Here is a 10604-nt window from a genome sequence, read left to right as displayed (position 1 = left end):
GCATCTGGCACATGGAGGAGCTCGGGGATGTTCTGGGGCGGCTCTGCTGTATCTGGCACATGGAGGAGCTCAGGGTTGTTCCAGGGCGGCTCTGCTGTATCTGGCACATGGAGGAGCTCGGGGATGTTCTGGGGCTCTGCTGCATCTGGCACATGGTGGAGCTCGGGGATGATCTGGGGCGGCTCTGTTGCATCTGGCACGTGGAGAAGCTCAGGGATGTTCTGGGGCGGCTCTACTGCATCTGGCACAGGGGTCTTGTATCTGTGCAGGGTACAATTAAACCATGACTATCAAGGAATTCTGGAGTGAAGTGTGCTGCTGAGCGTCAGAAAGCTCAGTCAGAGCCACAGGTCATGGCTCCTCCAACAGGATAATGAACCAAACAATAAGAACATCCAAAAATGGCTGAGAGCAAAGCATCGGACTCTTCTGAGGCGGCTTCTGTGACACTGATCTAAATCCTACAGCACATTTGTGGATGGAGCTGAGACCTGGAGTGTGGAGAAGACGCCACAAAGAGCCGACGAAATACTTGTGTATGGGGCAGAAGCTTCACTGAGAGGCGCAGAAATCATCTGTGTGCAGTGAGCGCCTCAGAAGTTGTGCAATAATATATTATGGTGAGGCACCATCAATTCTGTCCATTTCGGGTCAGCAGTGTCATTCGTGTCCGGGCCGGGGCAGGAGGGGCAGCAGTGTCATTCGTGTCCAGACTGGGACAGTAGTGTCATTCGTGTCCGGGCCGGGGCAGCAGTGTCATTCGTGTCCGGACCGAGGCAGCAGTGTCATTAGTGTCCGGGCCGGGGCAGGAGGGGCAGCAGTGTCATTCGTGTCCAGACTGGGACAGTAGTGTCATTCGTGTCCGGGCCGGGGCAGCAGTGTCATTCGTGTCCGGACCGAGGCAGCAGTGTCATTAGTGTCCGGGCCGGGGCAGGAGGGGCAGCAGTGTCATTCATGTCCAGGCCGGGGCAGGAGGGGCAGCAGTGTCATTCGAGTCTGGGCTGGGACAGTAGGGGGAGCAGTGTCATTCGTGTCCGGGCCGGGGCAGGAGGGGCAGCAGTGTCATTCATGTCCAGGCCGGGGCAGGAGGGGCAGCAGTGTCATTCGAGTCTGGGCTGGGACAGTAGGGGGAGCAGTGTCATTCGTGTCCGGGCCGGGGCAGCAGTGTCATTCGTGTCCGGACCGGGGCAGCAGTGTCATTCGTGTCCAGGCCGGGGCAGGAGGGGCAGCAGTGTCATTCGTGTCCGGGTCGGGGCAGCAGTGTCATTCGTGTCCAGGCCGGGGCAGTAGGGGGAGCAGTGTCATTCGAGTCTGGACTGGGACAGTAGGGGGAGCAGTGTCATTCGTGTCCGGGCCGGGGCAGTAGTGTCATTCGTGTCCAGGCCGGGGCAGGAGGGAAAACAGTGTCATTCATGTCCGGGCTGGGACAGTAGTGTCATTCGTGTCCGGGCTGGGACAGTAGGGGCAGCAGTGTCATTCGTGTCCGGGCCGGGACAGCAGTGACATTCGTGTCCGGGCCGGGGCAGTAGTGTCATTCATGTCCGAGCCGGGGCAGGAGGGGCAGCAGTGTCATTTGTGTCCGGCCTGGGACAGTAGTGTCATTCATGTATGGGCCAGGGCAGTAGGGGCAGCAGTGTCATTCGTGTCCGGGCCAGAGGGGCAGCAGTGTCATTCGTGTCCAGGCCGGGGCAGTAGTGTCATTCGTGTCCGGGCCGGGGCAGTAGGGGCAACAGTGTCATTCGTGTCCGGGCTGGGACAGTAGTGTCATTCGTGAATGGGCCGGGGCAGTAGGGGCAACAGTGTCATTCGTGTCCGGGCTGGGACAGTAGTGTCATTCGTGGATGGGCCGGGGCAGCAGTGTCATTCGTGTTCGGGCCGGGGCAGGAGGGGCAGCAGTGTCATTCGTGTCCGGGCCGGGGCAGCAGTGTCATTCGTGTCCGGGCTGGGACAGTAGTGTCATTCGTGTACGGGCCAGGGCAGAAGGGGCAGCAGTGTCATTCGTGTCCGGGCCAGAGGGGCAGCAGTGTCATTCGAGTCCGGGCCGGAGGGGCAGCAGTGTCATTTGTGTCCGGGCTGGGACAGTAGTGTCATTCGTGTACTGACCGGGGCAGTAGGGGCAGCAGTGTCATTCGTGTCCGGGCCGGGGCAGTAGTGTCATTCGTGTCCGGGCCGGGGCAGGAGGGGAAACAGTGTCATTCATGTCCGGGCTGGGACAGTAGTGTCATTCGTGTCCGGGCTGGGACAGTAGTGTCATTCGTGTCCGGGCCGGGGCAGTAGGGGCAGCAGTGTCATTCGTGTCCGGGCCGGGACAGCAGTGTCATTCGTGTCCGGGCCGGGGCAGTAGTGTCATTCGTGTCCGAGCTGGGACAGTAGTGGGAGCAGTGTCATTCGTGTCCGGGCTGGGGCAGCAGTGTCATTCGTGTCCGGGCCGGGGCAGTAGTGTCATTCGTGTCCGAGCCGGGGCAGGAGGGGCAGCAGTGTCATTCGTGTCCGGCCTGGGACAGTAGTGTCATTCATATATGGGCCAGGGCAGTAGGGGCAGCAGTGTCATTCGTGTCCGGGCCAGAGGGGCAGCAGTGTCATTCGTGTCCAGGCCGGGGCAGTAGTGTCATTTGTGTCCGGGCTGGGACAGTAGTGTCATTCGTGTACGGGCCAGGGCAGTAGTGTCATTCGTGTCCGGGCCGGGGCAGCAGTGTCATTCGTGTTCGGGCCGGGGCAGGAGGGGCAGCAGTGTCATTCGTGTCCGGGCCGGGGCAGGAGGGGCAGCAGTGTCATTCGTGTCCGGGCTGGGACAGTAGTGTCATTCGTGTACGGGCCAGGGCAGTAGGTGCAGCAGTGTCATTCGTGTCCGGGCTGGGACAGTAGTGTCATTCGTGTCCGGGCCAGAGGGGCAGCAGTGTCATTCGTGTCCGGGCCGGGGCAGTAGTGTCATTCGTGTCCGGGCCGGAGGGGCAGCAATGTCATTTGTGTCCGGGCTGGGACAGTAGTGTCATTCGTGTACTGACCGGGGCAGTAGGGGCAGCAGTATCATTCGTGTCCGGGCCGGGGAAGTAGAGGCAGCAGTGTCATTCGTGTCCGGGCTGGGGCAGCAGTATCATTCGTGTCCGAGCCGGGGCAGGAGGGGCAGCAGTGTCATTCGTGTCCGGCCTGGGACAGTAGTGTCATTCATATATGGGCCAGGGCAGTAGGGGCAGCAGTGTCATTCGTGTCCGGGCCGGGGCAGCAGTGTCATTCGTGTCCGGACCGGGGCAGCAGTGTCATTCGTGTCCGGACCGGGGCAGCAGTGTCATTCATGTCCAGGCCGGGGCAGGAGGGGCAGCAGTGTCATTCATGTCCAGGCCGGGGCAGGAGGGGCAGCAGTGTCATTCGTGTCCGGGCCGGGGCAGTAGGGGCAACAGTGTCATTCGTGTCCGGGCTGGGACAGTAGTGTCATTCGTGGATGGGCCGGGGCAGTAGTGTCATTCGTGTCCGGGCCGGGGCAGCAGTGTCATTCGTGTTCGGGCCGGGGCAGGAGGGGCAGCAGTGTCATTCGTGTCCGGGCTGGGACAGTAGTGTCATTCGTGTACGGGCCAGGGCAGTAGGGGCAGCAGTGTCATTCGTGTCCGGGCCAGAGGGGCAGCAGTGTCATTCGAGTCCGGGCCGGAGAGGCAGCAGTGTCATTTGTGTCCGGGCTGGGACAGTAGTGTCATTCGTGTACTGACCGGGGCAGTAGGGGCAGCAGTGTCATTCGTGTCCGGGCCGGGGCAGTAGTGTCATTCGTGTCCGGGCGGACAGGAGGGAAAACAGTGTCATTCGTGTCCGGGCTGGGACAGTAGTGTCATTCGTGTCCGGGCCGGGGCAGTAGGGGCAGCAGTGTCATTCGTGTCCGGGCCGGGACAGCAGTGTCATTCGTGTCCGGGCCGGGGCAGTAGTGTCATTCGTGTCCGAGCTGGGACAGTAGTGGGAGCAGTGTCATTCGTGTCCGGGCTGGGGCAGCAGTGTCATTCGTGTCCGGGCTGGGGCAGCAGTATCATTCGTGTCCGAGCCGGGGCAGGAGGGGCAGCAGTGTCATTCGTGTCCTGGCTGGGACAGTAGTGTCATTCATATATGGGCCAGGGCAGTAGGGGCAGCAGTGTCATTCGTGTCCGGGCCAGAGGGGCAGCAGTGTCATTCGTGTCCAGGCCGGGGCAGTAGGGGCAGCAGTGTCATTTGTGTCCGGGCTGGGACAGTAGTGTCATTCGTGTACGGGCCAGGGCAGTAGTGTCATTCGTGTCCGGGCCGGGGCAGCAGTGTCATTCGAGTCCGGGCCGGGGCAGGAGGGGCAGCAGTGTCATTCGTGTCCGGGCTGGGACAGGAGTGTCATTCATGTACGGGCCAGGGCAGTAGGGGCAGCAGTGTCATTCGTGTCCGGGCCAGAGGGGCAGCAGTGTCATTCGTGTCCGGGCCGGGGCAGTAGTGTCATTCGTGTCCGGGCCGGAGGGGCAGCAGTGTCATTTGTGTCCGGGCTGGGACAGTAGTGTCATTCGTGTACTGACCGGGGCAGTAGGGGCAGCAGTGTCATTCGTGTCCGGGCCGGGGTAGCAGTGTCATTCGAGTCCGGGCCGGGGAAGTAGGGGCAGCAGTGTCATTCGTGTCCGGGCTGGGGCAGCAGTGTCATTCATGTCCAGGCGGGGCAGGAGGGGCAGCAGTGTCATTCGTGTCCGGACCGGGGCAGCAGTATCATTCGTGTCCGGGCCGGGGAAGTAGGAGCAGCAGTGTCATTCGTGTCCGGACCGGGGCAGCAGTGTCATTCATGTCCAGGCCGGGGCAGGAGGGGCAGCAGTGTCATTCATGTCCAGGCCGGGGCAGGAGGGGCAGCAGTGTCATTCATGTCCAGGCCGGGGCAGGAGGGGCAGCAGTGTCATTCGTGTCCGGACCGGAGCAGCAGTGTCATTCATGTCCAGGCCGGGGCAGGAGGGGCAGCAGTGTCATTCATGTCCAGGCCGGGGCAGGAGGGGCAGCAGTGTCATTCGTGTCCGGACCGGGGCAGCAGTATCATTCGTGTCCGGACCGGGGCAGCAGTGTCATTAGTGTCCGGGCCGGGACAGCAGTGTCATTCATGTCCGGACTGGGGCAGCAGTGTCATTCATGTCCAGGCCGGGGCAGGAGGGGCAGCAGTGTCATTCATGTCCAGGCCGGGGCAGGAGGGGCAGCAGTGTCATTCGTGTCCGGACCGGGGCAGCAGTGTCATTCGTGTCCGGACCGGGGCAGCAGTGTCATTCATGTCCAGGCCGGGGCAGCAGTGTCATTCATGTCCAGGCCGGGGCAGGAGGGGCAGCAGTGTCATTCATGTCCAGGCCGGGGCAGGAGGGGCAGCAGTGTCATTCGTGTCCGGACCGGGGCAGCAGTGTCATTCGTGTCCGGACCGGGGCAGCAGTGTCATTCATGTCCAGGCCGGGGCAGCAGTGTCATTCATGTCCAGGCCGGGGCAGGAGGGGCAGCAGTGTCATTCGTGTCCGGACCGGGGCAGCAGTGTCATTCGTGTCCGGACCGGGGCAGCAGTGTCATTAGTGTCCGGGCCGGGGCAGCAGTGTCATTCATGTCCGGACTGGGGCAGCAGTGTCATTCATGTCCAGGCCGGGGCAGCAGTGTCATTAGTGTCCGGGCCAGGGCAGCAGTGTCATTCATGTCCGGACCGGGGCAGCAGTGTCATTCATGTCCGGACCGGGGCAGCAGTGTCATTCATGTCCAGGCCGGGGCAGGAGGGGCAGCAGTGTCATTCATGTCCAGGCCGGGGCAGCAGTATCATTCGTGTCCGGACCGGGGCAGCAGTGTAATTAGTGTCCGGGCCGGGGCAGGAGGGGCAGCAGTGTCATTCGTGTCCGGACCGGGGCAGCAGTATCATTCGTGTCCGGACCGGGGCAGCAGTGTCATTCGTGTCCGGACAGGGGCAGCAGTGTCATTAGTGTCCGGGCCGGGGCAGCAGTGTCATTAGTGTCCGGGCAGGGGCAGCAGTGTCATTCATGTCCGGGCCGGGGCAGGAGGGGCAGCAGTGTCATTCATGTCCAGGCCGGGGCAGCAGTATCATTCGTGTCCGGATCGGGGCAGCAGTGTCATTAGTGTCCGGGCCGGGGCAGCAGTGTCATTCATGTCCAGGCCGGGGCAGCAGTATCATTCGTGTCCGGACCGGGGCAGCAGTGTAATTAGTGTCCGGGCCGGGGCAGGAGGGGCAGCAGTGTCATTCGTGTCCGGACCGGGGCAGCAGTATCATTCGTGTCCGGACCGGGGCAGCAGTGTCATTCGTGTCCGGACAGGGGCAGCAGTGTCATTAGTGTCCGGACCGGGGCAGCAGTGTCATTCGTGTCCGGACAGGGGCAGCAGTGTCATTCATGTCCAGGCCGGGGCAGGAGGGGCAGCAGTGTCATTCATGTCCAGGCCGGGGCAGCAGTATCATTCGTGTCCGGATCGGGGCAGCAGTGTCATTAGTGTCCGGGCCGGGGCAGGAGGGGCAGCAGTGTCATTCGTGTCCGGGCCGGGGCAGGAGGGGCAGCAGTGTCATTCGTGTCCGGGCCGGGGCAGGAGGGGCAGCAGTGTCATTCGTGTCCAGGCCGGGGCAGTAGGGGGAGCAGTGTCATTCGAGTCTGGACTGGGACAGTAGGGAGAGCAGTGTCATTCGTATCCGGGCCGGGGCAGTAGTGTCATTCATGTCCGGGCCGGGGCAGGAGGGAAAACAGTGTCATTCATGTTCGGGCTGGGACAGTAGTGTCATTCGTGTCCGGACCGGGGCAGCAGTGTCATTCGTGTCCGGGCCGGGGCAGTAATGTCATTCGTGTCCGAGCCGGGGCAGGAGGGGCAGCAGTGTCATTCGTGTCCGGCCTGGGACAGTAGTGTCATTCATGTATGGGCCACGGCAGTAGAGGCAGCAGTGTCATTCATGTCCGGGCCAGAGGGGCAGCAGTGTCATTCGTGTCCAGGCCGGGGCAGTAGGGGCAGCAGTGTCATTTGTGTCCGGGCTGGGACAGTAGTGTCATTCGTGTCCGGGTCGGGGCAGTAGGGGCAGCAGTGTCATTTGTGTCCGGGCTGGGACAGTAGTGTCATTCGTGTACGGGCCAGGACAGTAGTGTCATTCGTGTCCGGGCAGGGGCAGCAGTGTCATTCGTGTTCGGGCCGGGGCAGGAGGGGCAGCAGTGTCATTCGTGTCCGGGCCGGGGCAGGAGGGGCAGCAGTGTCATTCGCGTCCGGGCTGGGACAGTAGTGTCATTCGTGTACGGGCCGGGGCAGTAGTGTCATTCGTGTTCGGGCTGGGGCAGGAAGGGCAGCAGTGTCATTCGTGTCCGGGCCGGGGCAGGAGGGGCAGCAGTGTAATTCATGTCCGGGCTGGGACAGTAGTGTCATTCGTGTCCGGGCCGGGGCAGTAGGGGCTGCAGTGTCATTCGTGTCCGGGCCAGAGGGGCAGCAGTGTCATTCGTGTCTGGGCCGGGGCAGTAGTGTCATTCGTGTCCGAGCCGGAGCGGCAGCAGTGTCATTTGTGTCCGGGCCGGGGCAGTAGTGTCATTCGTGTCCGGGCCGGAGGGGCAGCAGTGTCATTTGTGTCCGGGCCGGGGCAGTAGTGTCATTCGTGTCCGGGCCGGAGCGGCAGCAGTGTCATTTGTGTCCGGGCCGGGGCAGTAGTGTCATTCGTGTCCGGGCCGGAGGGGCAGCAGTGTCATTCGTGTCCGGGCCGGGGCAGTAGTGTCATTCGTGTCCGAGCCGGAGCGGCAGCAGTGTCATTTGTGTCCGGGCCGGGGCAGTAGTGTCATTCGTGTCCGGGCCGGAGGGGCAGCAGTGTCATTTGTGTCCGGGCCGGGGCAGTAGTGTCATTCGTGTCCGAGCCGGAGCGGCAGCAGTGTCATTTGTGTCCGGGCCGGGGCAGTAGTGTCATTCGTGTCCGGGCCGGAGGGGCAGCAGTGTCATTTGTGTCCGGGCCGGGGCAGTAGTGTCATTCGTGTCCGGGCCGGAGCGGCAGCAGTGTCATTTGTGTCCGGGCCGGGGCAGTAGTGTCATTCGTGTCCGGGCCGGAGGGGCAGCAGTGTCATTCGTGTCCGGGCCGGGGCAGTAGTGTCATACGTGTCCGGGCGGGGGCAATAGTGTCATTCGTGTCCGGGCCGGAGGGGCAGCAGTGTCATTTGTGTCCGGGCTGGGACAGTAGTGTCATTCGTGTACTGACCGGGGCAGTAGGGGCAGCAGTGTCATTCGTGTCCGGGCCGGGGCAGCAGTGTCATTCGTGTCCGGGGCAGCAGTGTCATTCGAGTCCGGGCCGGGGAAGTAGGGGCAGCAGTGTCATTCGTGTCCGGGCTGGGGCAGCAGTGTCATTTGTGTCCGGACCGGGGCAGCAGTGTCATTCGTGTCCGGACCGGGGCAGCAGTGTCATTCATGTCCAGGCCGGGGCAGGAGGGGCAGCAGTGTCATTCATGTCCAGGCCGGGGCAGGAGGGGCAGCAGTGTCATTCGTGTCCGGACCGGGGCAGCAGTGTCATTCGTGTCCGGACCGGGGCAGCAGGTCATTAGTGTCCGGACCGGGGCAGCAGTGTCATTCATGTCCGGACTGGGGCAGCAGTGTCATTCATGTCCAGGCCGGGGCAGGAGGGGCAGCAGTATCATTCGTGTCCGGACCGGGGCAGCAGTGTCATTCGTGTCCGGACAGGGGCAGCAGTGTCATTAGTGTCCGGGCCGGGGCAGCAGTGTCATTCATGTCCGGACCGGGGCAGCAGTGTCATTCATGTCCAGGCCGGGGCAGGAGGGGCAGCAGTGTCATTCATGTCCGGGCCAGAGGGGCAGCAGTGTCATTCGTGTCCTGGCTGGGACAGTAGTGTCACTCGTGTCCGGGCCGGGGCAGCAGTGTCATTCGTGTCTGGACCGGGGCAGCAGGGTCATTAGTGTCCGGACCGGGGCAGCAGTGTCATTAGTGTCCGGGCCGGGGCAGGAGGGGCAGCAGTGTCATTCGTGTCCAGGCCGGGGCAGCAGTATCATTCGTCTCCGGACCGGGGCAGCAGTGTCATTTGTGTCCGGACCGGGGCAGCAGTGTCATTTGTGTCCGGACCGGGGCAGGAGGGGCAGCAGTGTCATTTGTGTCCAGGCCTGGGCAGTAGGGGGAGCAGTGTCATTCGACTCTGGGCTGGGACAGAAGGGGGAGCAGTGTCATTCATGTCCAGGCCGGGGGAGGAGGGGCAGCAGTATCATTCGTGTCCGGACCGGGGCAGGAGGGGCAGCAGTGTCATTCGTGTCCGGGCCGGGGCAGGAGGGGCAGCAGTGTCATTCATGTCTGGGCTGGGACAGCAGTGTCATTCGTGTCCGGGCCGGGGCAGCAGGGGCAGCAGTGTCATTCATGTCCGGGCCAGAGGGGCAGCAGTGTCATTCGTGTCTGGGCCGGGGTAGGAGGGGCAGCAGTGTCATTCGTGTCCGGACCGGGGCAGCAGTGTCATTCGTGTCCGGACAGGGGCAGCAGTGTCATTAGTGTCCGGGCCAGGGCAGCAGTGTCATTCATGTCCGGACCGGGGCAGCAGTGTCATTCATGTCCAGGCTGGGGCAGGAGGGGCAGCAGTGTCATTCGTGTCCGGGCCGGGGCAGTAGGGGCAGCAGTATCATTCGTGTCCTGGGTGGGGCAGCAGTGTCATTTGTGTTCGGGCCGGGTTAGGAGGGGCAGTAGTGTCATTTGTGTTCGGGCCGGGGTAGGAGGGGCAGCAGTGTCATTCGTGTTCGGGCCGGGGCAGTAGGGGCAGCAGTGTCATTCGTGTTCGGGCCGGGGCAGTAGTGTCATTCGTGTTCGGGCCGGGGCAGTAGGGGCAGCAGTGTCATTCGTGTCCGGGCCGGGGAAGTAGGGGCAGCAGTGTCATTCATGTCCAGGCCGGGGCAGGAGGGGCAGCAGTGTCATTCATGTCCGGGCTGGGACAGTAGTGTCATTCGTGTCCGGGCCGGGGCAGCAGTGTCATTCGTGTCCGGGCCGGGGCAGGAGGGGCAGCAGTGTCATTCGTGTCCGGGCCGGGGCAGGAGGGGCAGCAGTGTCATTCGTGTCCGGGCCGGGGCAGGAGGGGCAGCAGTGTCATTCATGTCCGGGCTGGGACAGTAGTGTCATTCGTGTCCAGGCCGGGGCAGCAGTGTCATTCGTGTCCGGGCCGGGGCAGTAATGTCATTCGTGTCCGAGCCGGGGCAGGAGGGGCAGCAGTGTCATTCATATATGGGCCACGGCAGTAGAGGCAGCAGTGTCATTCATGTCCGGGCCAGAGGGGCAGCAGTGTCATTCGTGTCCAGGCCGGGGCAGTAGGGGCAGCAGTGTCATTTGTGTCCGGGCTGGGACAGTAGTGTCATTCGTGTCCGGGTCGGGGCAGTAGGGGCAGCAGTGTCATTTGTGTCCGGGCTGGGACAGTAGTGTCATTCGTGTACGGGCAGGGGCAGCAGTGTCATTCGTGTCCGGGCCGGGGCAGCAGTGTCATTCATGTCCGGACCGGGGCAGGAGGGGCAGCAGTGTCATTCATGTCCAGGCCGGGGCAGCAGTATCATTCGTGTCCGGGCCGGGGCAGGAGGGGCAGCAGTGTCATTCGCGTCCGGGCTGGGACAGTAGTGTCATTCGTGTACGGGCCGGGGCAGTAGTGTCATTCGTGTTCGGGCTGG

At 63.0% G+C, this 10604-nt stretch overlaps 1 protein-coding gene across 1 annotated transcript in view; it reads right to left on the bottom strand.

The window, feature by feature from the left end:
• Positions 1–351: 351 nt before the first annotated feature.
• Positions 352–10604, bottom strand: part of LOC141237380 (uncharacterized) — a 32191-nt gene continuing 21938 nt past the window's right edge. Inside the window, exon 2 of the mRNA XM_073668340.1 lies at positions 352–491. Within this exon, the coding sequence (XP_073524441.1) occupies positions 352–491 (140 nt within the window). The remainder of the gene's footprint in view (positions 492–10604) is intronic.

Source organism: Phyllobates terribilis, unplaced genomic scaffold (assembly GCF_046119375.1).
Source record: "Phyllobates terribilis strain yellow unplaced genomic scaffold, ASM4611937v1 Scaffold_1__5_contigs__length_1240528914, whole genome shotgun sequence".
Taxonomy (NCBI): Eukaryota; Metazoa; Chordata; class Amphibia; order Anura; family Dendrobatidae; genus Phyllobates; species Phyllobates terribilis.
The sequence above is the reverse complement of the archived record's forward strand: the minus strand, read 5'-3'. Positions and strand labels throughout refer to the sequence as shown.